Genomic DNA, 13,390 nt, shown 5'->3' with positions numbered 1-13,390 from the left:
CATACTCTCCGGTTTAAACCTTTATATTTCTTTGCAAAGTTAAACTCACGTGTCGCAAATATATCGAGCATGGTGGAATATGTGTAAGATGTTGCATAGTGCACAAATTTAGCATTTATATATATAGATTATTATTTATATGTTTCGAAGAGTCATTTTGCAAACACTACAACAACAGTAACATGGTGATTATTTCAAAGCACGTTCGCCAGTTGTGTGGTCTATATTTTAGCATTTTACCCAATATTCTAATTTCGTTGAAGTGACAATCCCTATCGTTGGAAAACATATGCAATTCCACAATAGTAGAAATAAAATAAAATAGAAAATCATAATAATATTGAGATTATTAAAGTGTCATTCATTCTTAAAAACATTATTCCATGTTAACATGTGTAAGCGTCTAAGCGAGTTGATTTGATTTGGCTTTACTTGGAAAGAAGAAACATGATGCATGCTGGATCGTAGGTCAGTATGGCCATAGGCCTATAGTGATGATGGATAATAATGATGCATGATGGATGAATGTGGCCATAGTGATGGATTGGATGATAATGATGCATGATGGATGATGAATGATGAATGTGAACATAGTGAGAGTTATGGTGCAAAATGAGCGTTAAGCCTTTAGAAGCTGCACCACTCTCTCCTCTTCCTCCTCAATTGTACAATGTTTTATTTCCTACAAGTTTTGTTGTTGTACCTCTCTCTGTGAACACGATGTCGTCTAGATGACTCCAAGCCCGTCCTCTTGCTGCGCTCTCTGTCCACGTAAACCTCTTCGAGAGCGGATTAACCCGAGACTTGAACTCATGTGACGTCTCTCAAACATCACACCCTAGAATCCAAACCAAACCGTTGTTTATTACACTACACAGAGTGTGTTTTAATTTGTTTTAAGACTGTTATTTGTATACAGTATTATTTGCGATTATATATCTATTAATACAATCAAAAATCAGACATCAAAATCAACAAAAAAGATTTCAATCATTAAATAATTTTGATTGATTTTCACTGCCTAAACCCATCTTTAATTTAGATTGAAACTACTTCTAACATTTTCGTTCATGGATTATTGAGTGGTAGTGACCAGAATTTTTTTTGATGAGGGTTACAAGTGTACGTGTATGCATGGACTATTATTAGTTACACGTAAAAATAATGAGCCATCAACAAATCTCCCAAGAAAAATATCAAAAATATTGCAACTCTACGGGTTCAGTGTGTATAGCATGTTCTACTTCGTTTTTGGGGTGCTGAAAATCCCATAACCTGAAGTCTGCCCATTAGATCTTCCAGGGTCCGTAGGTTGTTGGTTTGGAGTTTCATTTGGCAACCGGGTTTGTGGGCGTGGTGGAGCTCGGGGCGGGTTTGGTGGCTGAGGTTCAAACCGGCCGGCAGGTTGTTGATTTGGAGCTTGGTTTTGAAATCGTGGTGGAGGACCTTGCCGGTCTGGGTGGCGGTTTGGAGATGGCCCAGAGGGTTGCTGATTTGGAGCTTGGTCTGGGAACCGAGGCCGTTGAGGACTTGGAGGCTGGTTTTGAAACTGAGGATCAAACCGCCCTGTAGGTTGTTGGTTTGGAGCCTGGTTTGGGAATTGATGCCTTGGTGCATTTGGAGGCTGGTTTGGAGACTGAGGGTTAAAACGCCCCGTAGGTTGTTGGTTTGGAGCTTGGTTTGGGAACCGAGGACGTTGTGGATTTACATGTTGGTTTGGAGCCCGAGGTTCAAACCGGCTTGTATCTCCATCTCCTGAAAACTCACTACTTGGTTCTCTTTTTGCGTACGTCTTCTGGACATGAACTGGTTGGAGCTTCTCAACACTGATCCTAGGTTCAGAATTCTCTACATCTCCCTGATCATCAACACTGGACTCTCCGGCCTCCGGGCTATCAGTCTTTGGTGACTCTTTCACTCTTGCAGATTTCATGTCCAAATCTTTCATCTTTTTCACCCCTCCTTTCTTGGGTGGGCCAAACTTGGCGTGTCGAACTATCACAACTGCGCTTTTTCTATCCGCCTCTGGTCCAAACTCCACAAGTGCATCCCCAATCTGTACACATATAATTAAGATAAGGATGGATGTTATATACAAGAACTCAAACCAAAACAAGGACGATAAAACTACAATACAAATGCGAATAGAATACGTCATAGAATATAAAGATGCACGGACTTACATAACAAGTGAAGCGAAATAGTAACTCAAGCAGTTTTTCTGGTTCAAGCTCCTTATGCTTGTCCTTGTCAGGCACTGCATTGCACTGTTACACAAAACAGAGAGAGACAAATACAAAGTTGCTCACCAAGAATGTTACTAAATTCACCTCAAATTAAGGAAAAAAAGGGGAACATTGAGGCGATATGTCAGCAGTTTGAGTTACACCGCAGCATCACAGAGGTCAGAACAGCTATACTGTTTACCATAAATTTACACACTCGCAAAATAATCTCTTTTTCAGGAGTTTCCCACGAAAGTCCATTAGAAACCAGTACAAAGGGGTCCAGTGACTAAGAAAACTACTACCTTTACACGATATCCACTTTCCATCAGCTTCAATGCTTGATCAGATTTAAACTTTAGGTCCTTCGCCTCCTAAAGAAAAAAAGAAAGTGAAACAAAAATGTCATTGTAGTATTTTCACTACCACACAGATAAGAAGGAGAAGAAATATATAGGGTAGGGCGTTTCTAGAGAGCCATACAATTTTTGGAGTAAATCTAATTTCCTTGACTTCAGGTCGAATAGCTTCAGCCCTCTAGAACAAGGTAAAACAATAAACTTAGGAAACAAATACAACTAGTATTTCGTACAAACAAGCAGGAGAAATTCAAAGCATGGATAGGCCATATCACTGACCTTGGCCTTAGCACGTTCTTTTCCTTCTTTAGCTTTTTTGTACTTCTCCAACGTGTATTTTACAATTTTACACACAGGTGGCTTAGCATCTCTTTGGACCTACACAGATTTAGAAATATGTAAAGAGATAGACCTACCTCATGAGAAATATCATTATAAGCACAGTCGTCTAAAGACAAAAAAGAAAAACAAAAGTTCATCAGCAGAACTATAGTGTGGCAGCCAGAAGTAGACTATGAATATCATCATACTACCCATGACGACTACCGCACTTCTTTCAGAAAAGGAGACACATGGCATAAGAACATTTTACAAAGATACAAAGATCTCAAGTTGCAATCATATTTCAAGTAACAAAGTTACCTCAACTAAGTCACACTCGAGCTCCTTCGCCCGCCTGAGAGCTTCTCTCAGAGACACAACAGAGTGTCCTGCATAATGATAAAACGATATCACACATTCATGATTCTAAGAATCCTCTGAAAATCCATTTTTCTATTTCTATTACTTTTGCTAATGAATACTAAAGCTGTATTTCGGACTTCTCACATATGTCACCCACCTCTTTAGTAAAATCTACAAGAACAAAAGTTTTTTAACTGCCTCCATCTAAAGATAACTTCACCGAAAATACAAACAAATTCTTTCGCTCTTTCTTTATTTGTACATTGCTACAAATTTCTACATAAAAGGAGAAAAATGAAATAATATTAACCTTCCTCCGAAACCAATCTAACATACTCGCCAGTAATCTTCTCATTGAGACGTGGACCATCGGAGTCAGCTTCCTCTTCCTTCTTCCGTGACTTGAACAAGATCATCGATATACAAAGTTAAGAACAACTATGACATCAAGATCATACTACAATATAACAGCTCTGAACCAAAACATTTTGCTCACTCACTCACTTATAACATCGACAAATCTAAAGTAGCTGAATACAATATAAAAACAACATCATGCACAGTTCCAGATCTTTCCATACGCATCATCTAATGAAATCTAAAAGCCAACGATCCCTTCCCACATTAGCATATCGAAGGACCAATTAACCAAACTGGAATGCCATATAATTATATACAAATGGAAGAATCGAAGCTAACGAAATTGCATAGCTAGCACAGAAACAAGAAACTGCAAATCCTAGCTACAAGAGATTGGATAGCCATAACCGAAGCTACGACTACATGAATTGCATAGCTACCATAGAAAGAACATAGAAGAAGAACACACAGTGAGTACCTGAGCTGAAGTAGCAAGGAATCTGAGATTTTGGAAGATATTAGAAGGTCTTGTACAGATATCTGAATTTGGGATGTCAAAAAAAGACAACTTTGTTGTCTGTTTCACAGCATGAGTAAGCGAGGTGTTAGAAGCAAGACAAACTTGAGTGTAGCTCCTCCTTGTTAATTGGTTTGATGCGTATTTGAGAAACGAACGATTGATGATACGCCATACAGCCATTAGAACAATAGGCCACGAGATTCCCACAATTGGGAACCCGAAAAACCTAAGTTTGGAAACCGCAACAAAAGCTTTGATTTTGGTGGTGAACGGGGGAGTTTCAACGGCGGTGAAGAGGGGAAGGAAGGGTTCAACGTCTGATGATCGTTGCGATTTATTATTGTTTTGTCTTCTCAGAAAGCAAAAGCTTATTGGGCTTTGTTGGGCTTTCTAATAAAAACATGAGATTTTTAATGTAACTTGTGATATCGTTTTTAGTCCTGGGACAATCTTTCTAGCGTCGGTTTGTTTTTGTTTAGCTTGTAAATCTGATATATAGAGGCATTCATATATTTTGACCAAAAAAAAAAAAAAAAAAGAGGCATTCATATAATGTAATTCACTACTGCATATATCCGATAGTTCATCAACTAGTGGTCAATGCTCAAATCATCTATAAGGGGTATTGTTGCCGACTCAAATAGATCCTTGCTAAGAAAACTTTGGTGCCTCATCTATAAGGGGTACTACTAGGTTAACACAATCAAATTTTTCCATAAACGTCATTGTAATTCTTTAAAAAGTTGAAAAAAGTGCGAGTTGATTACATGAGCGATGTTTGTTATTTATTATATTTTTTTTTTTGACAACACATTACAAGATCAGCTCAAATGAGCCAATTGGAAGGAAAAACGTTTACAAAGGTAATTGGGTGTGACTCGGCTCTAGCACGCTGTGCCAGCTTATCTGCATTACCATTCTCGGGGGATTTGGACTAATGCAAAGTATAGGAACTCCTACTTGTCCGCCTCAATCTCATCCAAATATGTCTTGAAATCAGGCCACTCAGTTGGCGAAGACACCATCTTCACCAAATCAGAACAGTCTGTGAGAAAAACAACATTTTCAATATCTGCACCGATCATACAGCGCATTGCCCAGAGTAAGGCTTCCACTTCTGCGTGGAGGGATGACAAGCTACGACGAAGGTTAGATGCACCCATGGTGGGAGACTCCCCCTTAGGGGAAATGCAATACCATCCTCGGCCTGTATAATGATCAGTCCCTTCCAAGATCCGTCCAAGTCTGTTATTAGTCCACCCATGATGTTAGATGCACCCATGATGTTTGTTATTTCTTCAAAACACTGAATCTCAAGTTTCTAAAACTTAAATCTCCAGTTCAAGTCTCGCCTTTTTTATTTCTTTTGCAAAGTTAAACTAAGGTGTCGCAAACTCACCGAGGCATCATGGGTTGAATATGTGTGTAAGATGTGCAAAATTCTAACATTATTGTTGATAAATTAAAACAAGTCACTTTAAAAGGTCCCTTTTCATGTTTTGAAAAGTCGTTACCACACCGCAAAAAGAGTGAAGTTAACACGGTGATTACTTGAAAGCATGTTGGCAAATTGTATGGTCGATATCTATAAGCTGTACGATTTTATCCAATATTCTAATTTCGTAAAGTGACGATCGCTATCGTTAGATTCCACAATTAAAAAAATTAGAAAAGTCATAATAATAGTAGCCACATTATAGAAATGTCATTCATTCTAAAAACACTATTCCATATGTTTACCATGAGTAAGCGAGTAGAATTATTTGGCTTAGTTGGACAGAAGGAACATGATAGATGATGCATCATCATTCACTGTCGCCATAGTGATGGATGATGATGATGATGAAGCGTCATCAGTGAGTGTGGCCGTAGTGAGAGTTATGGAGCAATATGAGCTTCAAGCCTTTAGCTGCTGCACCACTCTCTCCTCTTCCTCCTCCATTGTATGTTGACTTACTTCTACAAGCTCGGTTGTTGTACCTTTCTCTCAACACGTCGTCGTCTAGATGACTCCAAGTCCGTCCTCTCGGCGTGCTCTCTGTCCACATAAACCTCTCTGAGAAAGGATTCACCAGACTCTCGTAGAACTCATGTGGCGTCTCACATATCACACCCTAGAATCAAAACCAAAACGTTATTTACTACACTACACAGAGTGCTTGGTTTCAATATATGGAATCTTGTTATGTAAATTTACCTCTGCCATGGCTTTGATCTTGAGAGTTGCATCGTTGCTAAGAAGAACTAGTTTTTCGTCACGGTCACGGTATCTATAAAGAAGAGCACATTCTAGGACCTGATCTTCTGATGTAGGAGAATCGATCTCTGGTGCATAAGTGTTCCAGTGAAGTGAAAACGGGAATGCCAACGAGCCATTTGACTGAGGAGTGACTGGTGGGGTCGGTGCAGTTGCTTTGGTTTCCTCTGATGGGCTCTGGACTTGAATCCACCATTTTGAATTAACCTCACACTCTTCGATCCAATCCAGAGCTGAAGAAGCCATCTCTGTTCTTCTTCTGAAGAGTAGACTGCGACTGCCCTTCACCTCATCTAGTTCCCTTAACACTGAATAATGAGACCACAGGTTAGGCATGTTTCTAATGGTAAAGATTGTCAAAAGTGATTGCAGAGAACTTTTTCCAGAGCTGTATGATAGATTCATGTTCCATATTCGTTTACAGCCTTGTCATATAGAAAAAGTAGTTGCTTATGTGGTTGTTTTTAGTGCTTTAAGTGAATATAGAAACTATTATCTGTGTATGATATAATAAATGGAGGCAGAGATTTAAGGTTTGTGGGATTTTTACCTGTTCTTGGTACGACCAGATGTGTCCCCTTGAGACCTTGTAGTAGGTGCAGTGGCTTCCTAGACTCCTTATCCAAGAGTGAAGAAGTGTCCAGCACAATGGTCCACTTCATCTTGCTCTTTCCATCAGAAAGGACCTAAAACACAGTGAACTAATGATTAGTATAAAAACTACACAAAGGATCAATAGAGGACAATCGAGTTAAGTAGGACTTACAGAAGAAGAACGAATGCCTCTAGAGTTGTTGTGCCTCGCTGATGCAGTAGAAGCCTCAGTGTATGACTGACTTTGGGAAGAAGATTTGTCAAGTAGAGGTTGAAAAGGCACCCGTTCAGCTTTCTTCTTCAGTGCCACAGGCTCATGCTTCACCTTCGATTTGCTGCTCATGCTCTGTAGATCTTCTGGTTTCTGTTCTGCCATCACATTTGCTTCCAAATGATCAAAGAATGGTTTACGTGTGGCTTTAGAGGAGGAGCCTTCTTTTGTACCCTTAATATCACCAAATTCTCGCAAACGTTTTAGCATATGAGAGTTTGGGGTAAGATTCTCCTTATCTGGGGTAAAGATTTCTGGTTCTGCGAATGCCTCTGAAGCAACAATAGCGATACTGGAATGAACCAGTGACGAGCATGATCTTCCTGAAAGCTTTGAATGAACCAGTGACGAGCATGATCTTCCTGAAAGCTTTGAAGAGCTCTTGCTATCTTTCACGTCACCAATATCTTGTAATCTTTTCAACATATGAGAACTTGGGGTGAGATTCTCCTTGTCAGGAGTAAAGATCTCTGGTTCCAGATTCTCTCCACCATGATGACCAGTCAGAGAAATAGACTTGTCACTTAGAGCCTGTCTTCTATGCAACTTNGTTGTTGTGCCTCGCTGATGCAGTAGAAGCCTCAGTGTATGACTGACTTTGGGAAGAAGATTTGTCAAGTAGAGGTTGAAAAGGCACCCGTTCAGCTTTCTTCTTCAGTGCCACAGGCTCATGCTTCACCTTCGATTTGCTGCTCATGCTCTGTAGATCTTCTGGTTTCTGTTCTGCCATCACATTTGCTTCCAAATGATCAAAGAATGGTTTACGTGTGGCTTTAGAGGAGGAGCCTTCTTTTGTACCCTTAATATCACCAAATTCTCGCAAACGTTTTAGCATATGAGAGTTTGGGGTAAGATTCTCCTTATCTGGGGTAAAGATTTCTGGTTCTGCGAATGCCTCTGAAGCAACAATAGCGATACTGGAATGAACCAGTGACGAGCATGATCTTCCTGAAAGCTTTGAATGAACCAGTGACGAGCATGATCTTCCTGAAAGCTTTGAAGAGCTCTTGCTATCTTTCACGTCACCAATATCTTGTAATCTTTTCAACATATGAGAACTTGGGGTGAGATTCTCCTTGTCAGGAGTAAAGATCTCTGGTTCCAGATTCTCTCCACCATGATGACCAGTCAGAGAAATAGACTTGTCACTTAGAGCCTGTCTTCTATGCAACTTGTCTTTTGGTTGTCTCCCAGTTTGCTTTCCTTCACTCTTGTTGGTCCGGATCTGAAGAACGGAAGCAGCTTTTCCTCTCCTAGACCAAATGTTGCATGTGCTTGAGCTATCCATCTCAGACAGTACATCATCTCTAACAGTATATGTTTGCGGGGTCTGGTTTTCTTGACTTCCAGTATCATCAGAAGGCAGTTCTTTAATCGGTTTTGTATCCCCAAAGGTTTCTGCCGCCAAGGTTGAGAGAATTGGACACCATTTATCAGTACTTTCTTCACCCTTTATTTCGCTTAGGCTGTAATATTTTTCAGATCTCCCAGAGCCAATTGACAATTCTGGTTTGTATTTCTGATTTGGTGTTGACAAGAAAATTTGCGTATTACTTCGTTGGACCTCAGAAAGACACGAGCTGCTCCCTTCATCAAATATCTGTTCAGTCTCTCTGGTCATTCCTGATTTTTTATTCTGATGTCCTGCAGAATTGGCATCACTCCAGATCTCAACTTCACTCTCAGGCATTGGCTGCCAACTCGAGCATAGACTTTGGATATCTTCGGTATTGATTCTTGAAAGACATTCGTCTCCAGCGGAAAAATCTGATACTGCACTGACTTGTCTTGAACCAACCTTGGCTTCTCCATTGCTTGTCTGATGTAGTACGTTCTCCGTTTCAGTCTCTATGGCTACTTCACTCTGGACTTCAAGGCCTCGAGCTTCTTCACTTAAAATTTCTAAAGTTGGCTCAGCTTGAGAGAAGGATTTGGTAGATACTGCAATAACTTGCCTTGAGACCTCACTTTCTCCATTGTCTTTGTGACTCTGAATATCAGCCTTTGTTTCTCCATTGCTTTTTTGATGTAGTAGGTTCTCAATTTCAGTGTCTACTGCCACTTCACTTAGGACTTCAGAACCTAGGAGGCCTGGAGCATCATCAGTTAAAATTTCCAAAGTTGGCTCAGCTTGAGAGAAGGAACTGGGAGCTACTGTAATACCTTGCGTTGAGACCTCAGTTTCATCATAGGCTCCGTGACTCCAAATTTCAGCCTTTGTTTCTCCAATGCTCTTTTGATGTAGTGGGTTCTCAATTTCAGTCTCTACTGAAACTTCACCCATGAATTCAGAACCAACGAGGCCTTGCGCTTCAGTTAAAATTTCTAAAGGTGGCCCAGCTTGAGAGAAGGAATTGGGAGATACTGCAATAACTTGCCTTGAGACCTCAGTTTCTCTATTTTCTTNGTGTTGACAAGAAAATTTGCGTATTACTTCGTTGGACCTCAGAAAGACACGAGCTGCTCCCTTCATCAAATATCTGTTCAGTCTCTCTGGTCATTCCTGATTTTTTATTCTGATGTCCTGCAGAATTGGCATCACTCCAGATCTCAACTTCACTCTCAGGCATTGGCTGCCAACTCGAGCATAGACTTTGGATATCTTCGGTATTGATTCTTGAAAGACATTCGTCTCCAGCGGAAAAATCTGATACTGCACTGACTTGTCTTGAACCAACCTTGGCTTCTCCATTGCTTGTCTGATGTAGTACGTTCTCCGTTTCAGTCTCTATGGCTACTTCACTCTGGACTTCAAGGCCTCGAGCTTCTTCACTTAAAATTTCTAAAGTTGGCTCAGCTTGAGAGAAGGATTTGGTAGATACTGCAATAACTTGCCTTGAGACCTCACTTTCTCCATTGTCTTTGTGACTCTGAATATCAGCCTTTGTTTCTCCATTGCTTTTTTGATGTAGTAGGTTCTCAATTTCAGTGTCTACTGCCACTTCACTTAGGACTTCAGAACCTAGGAGGCCTGGAGCATCATCAGTTAAAATTTCCAAAGTTGGCTCAGCTTGAGAGAAGGAACTGGGAGCTACTGTAATACCTTGCGTTGAGACCTCAGTTTCATCATAGGCTCCGTGACTCCAAATTTCAGCCTTTGTTTCTCCAATGCTCTTTTGATGTAGTGGGTTCTCAATTTCAGTCTCTACTGAAACTTCACCCATGAATTCAGAACCAACGAGGCCTTGCGCTTCAGTTAAAATTTCTAAAGGTGGCCCAGCTTGAGAGAAGGAATTGGGAGATACTGCAATAACTTGCCTTGAGACCTCAGTTTCTCTATTTTCTTCGTGACTCATATTATCAGTCTTACTTAGTGGTTTAGCAGATGCTTCCATAACCTCCTTTGTGACTAACTCAGTTTCTTCACTGACTTCTGGATGAAGGCTCAGAATCTCAACCTTTATAGTCAACTCAGGTGCAGAACAACTAGAAACTTCAAAGCAGTCATCAATCTTTCCCTTACTTGGGGAGCAGCCACTACTTGGAATTTCTGCGTTGACTTCTACACTACTTATGGACAACTCTGGTGACGCCTGAACATCTTCCGTGAGCCATTGTATCTCTGAATTAATGGAATCTATTGGGAGTTGTAGCGATAAAGTCTCCTTTGCAGCTAGAAATGGATCCTCCTCCTCATTAGGCACTGATGGTTCCATCCTCTCTGACATCACATTCAGATGCAAACCTCCATGTTCTCTGACATTGCATTTATCAGCCTCTGCAGCGACAAGAAGGTCAGAAAAACCTAATCCCTCCAGGTAGCCACCACTCTGCTGCTTACTTGGGGAGGAGCTGCTACTTGGCTTATCTGCCGCGGCTTCTACAACACCTAAGTTCCACTTTGTTGAAGTCTGCAAATCTTCATTTAATTGAAGTTTTTGTGACTTGACAGAATCTCCAGATAGTGTCAAAACACTTGGAGACGCAAGTGGCAACGACATCTCCCTTGTCGTAACATATGTATCCTCATCCTCACTAGGGACTGATGATCCAGTTCCTTCTGACGTCACATCCAGATGCAGATCTCCATCATCATTTAATCCATTATTCACTAGTGACTGCAGTAAAGGAATAGTACACTATCAGGCTAAGCAAACAACATCAGATAACTAAAGAGCAAAAGCAAAATAAGAACAGCTAAACTAACAACAAAAGGTTCACTGCAGTAAGGAACTTAAAGGCACGTTTCAAACACTAAAAGCAAGAAACACAGGAGAGAAGATCGAACCTGATGTTGTGCAACCTCTAGATTCTCTGCTTCAATCATTCTATTCTCTTCTTCTTGCTCCATCACCATAGACGCATCAAGTGGTGAAACAAACGGATTATCAAAATCATACGCACGGCTCAACGGAATCCAGTGAAGCCTATAGATCCTAGTTGAACCACCAATCCTAATCGTATCACCTTCTTCAACCTCGACACAAGCATGTGGCTCAACTCTCAGATCCCTAACCCATGTCCCATGCACTAAATCGAAAAAAACAAATCAAATCAACAACCAAGAAGGCATAGAATCGAGATCCAATTCCACAGAAACAACAATCAATTGCAGATAAAAACAATCTCGCGAGAGGAATACAAACATCTTTTGAATTTGAGTTGGAGATGATTCATACCAGAGGATAGATCCGTGAGGAAGAGTCTCTGACGAGATGAGATCGAGCGGATTTCTAAGTGGAATCTGCTAATGCTAGGGTGCGTTAGGAGAATATCGCAATCTGGATGACGACCGACGACGAGAGTCTCCTCTACCTCGTCGTCATCGCCGCTAACCATGGAACCGTTTCTCTCCGGCGACGAGAAATCGCGACTGTTCACAACGAAGATGTTTTTGAGAATCGCGCCGTTTTTAAGAACAGTGAACACCGGAATCGTCTTCTCCGGCACTCGTTGCTCCTCCTCCATCAGTTTCTCTTCCTTGACCTCCATGGATACCTTCGTAAGATCGAACTAGTGAGAGAGATTTCGAAAATCGAAAACGAAGGAGATGAAGAATTTAGATTGTTCTCTCTCTCTATCTATCTCTCTCTCTCTCTCTCTCTCTCTGATTTTGAAAAAGAAGAGTCCGTTGTGTTGTTGAATCGACGACCTCTATTTACACTCGTAACGGCTAATTGTGTCATTCATCTCTTACGACAATTTCAAAATTTTTAATTTTAATTAATTCAAAATTTAGGTTTGGCCGTTTGGGTTAACACATGAATTTAGGTTATGTAATTTCTACCAAATAATTCAATTTGTTTTTTTTTTTTTTTTTTAAATCTACAATTTTTTGATTAAAAAATAGTTATTCAAAAATTTGGAGTATGAAATCAGGTTATGTCGTAAAGCTCCTTTAATAAGTGGTGTGTATCAATACTTTACAATACCACCAAGGTGGCTCTTTCCTTACTTGTATCAACATTAACAAATCAAATAAAGTTGCAGATGTTCAAAAAAAAAAAAACAGAAATCAGGTTATGTCGAGTACAAACTGAAGTACTGTAGAATGATCTGGTTTGATTTGGTTCGGTTTGAAACAATTTAATTCACTTTAAAAGCCAAAACGAAATACATAAAAAGAGCAGATTCTACTTTAAAAACTCAAAAAAGAGTTTGTTGCAAAGTGAGAGTATACATAAAATGTGTGAGATAATGGGATCATCTATTCCTCCTTGGTACGAGCAAGCCTTGCACGATGCCTGAGTTCAGCTCTTTTCCACTTCACAATCAGGTAGCAGAGCGAAAACAGTGTGTTTATCTGTCAAAACACACAACAATTATATATATTTCTTTCAAATCCTAACAAAGTGATGGACTTATTATAATCAGTATGGTTTGATCTAAGGATTAGAACTGTTCTTAAAAAGTTAAAACCACTAGATGGCATTGTTCTAACTCAAATATGAAGTGCTCAATCAAAGTACTTGGTAACAAATTATTCACTGCTAACAAAAATCAGAACATGAATCCAGTAGATTCTTATATATAGATTAATGCAGAGAAAAGAGAGGGGTGTTGCTTGAACACATACCAGGATTATCATTGCAATGACCAAAAGAGGTCCAGACCAAAGAACCGATACAAAGACCCCGTGCTGGTCAAAGTAGTTTTGAGTTGAGAAGCTCTTCCAGTTTT

General features: G+C 40.1%; 3 protein-coding genes across 4 annotated transcripts in view; all 3 read right to left on the bottom strand.

Annotated features, from left to right (window-relative positions):
* Nucleotides 1,051-4,462, bottom strand: LOC104777424. The gene is made up of 8 exons (XM_010501683.2): nt 4,107-4,462; nt 3,579-3,669; nt 3,227-3,294; nt 2,864-2,962; nt 2,709-2,762; nt 2,531-2,599; nt 2,184-2,267; nt 1,051-2,056 (listed from the first exon to the last, which is right to left on the bottom strand). The coding sequence occupies exons 1-8, from the start codon at nt 4,326-4,328 to the stop codon at nt 1,241-1,243; spliced, it is 1,503 nt and encodes a 500-aa protein (XP_010499985.1). The 5' UTR covers nt 4,329-4,462; the 3' UTR covers nt 1,051-1,240.
* On the bottom strand, nt 5,800-12,379 carry LOC104777423 (FHA domain-containing protein PS1-like). Its single transcript, XM_019243825.1, has 8 exons — nt 11,890-12,379; nt 11,499-11,740; nt 10,044-11,328; nt 8,227-9,610; nt 7,172-7,562; nt 6,956-7,091; nt 6,346-6,713; nt 5,800-6,262 (listed from the first exon to the last, which is right to left on the bottom strand). The coding sequence occupies exons 1-8, from the start codon at nt 12,200-12,202 to the stop codon at nt 6,002-6,004; spliced, it is 4,380 nt and encodes a 1,459-aa protein (XP_019099370.1). The 5' UTR covers nt 12,203-12,379; the 3' UTR covers nt 5,800-6,001.
* Nucleotides 12,663-13,390, bottom strand: part of LOC104777422 (transmembrane protein 18) — a 2,699-nt gene continuing 1,971 nt past the window's right edge. Inside the window, exons 4-5 of one of the 2 annotated variants that reach the window (XM_010501678.2) lie at nt 13,287-13,343; nt 12,663-13,013 (exon numbers count right to left, since the gene is read on the bottom strand). In XM_010501678.2, coding sequence (XP_010499980.1) covers nt 12,918-13,013; nt 13,287-13,343 — 153 coding nt within the window. In that variant the 3' untranslated portion in view covers nt 12,663-12,917. The remainder of the gene's footprint in view (nt 13,014-13,286; nt 13,344-13,390) is intronic. The other variant, XM_010501677.2, reaches the window with a different exon arrangement.

Source organism: Camelina sativa, chromosome 3, assembly GCF_000633955.1.
Source record: "Camelina sativa cultivar DH55 chromosome 3, Cs, whole genome shotgun sequence".
Classification (NCBI taxonomy): domain Eukaryota; kingdom Viridiplantae; phylum Streptophyta; class Magnoliopsida; order Brassicales; family Brassicaceae; genus Camelina; species Camelina sativa.
The sequence above is the reverse complement of the archived record's forward strand: the minus strand, read 5'-3'. Positions and strand labels throughout refer to the sequence as shown.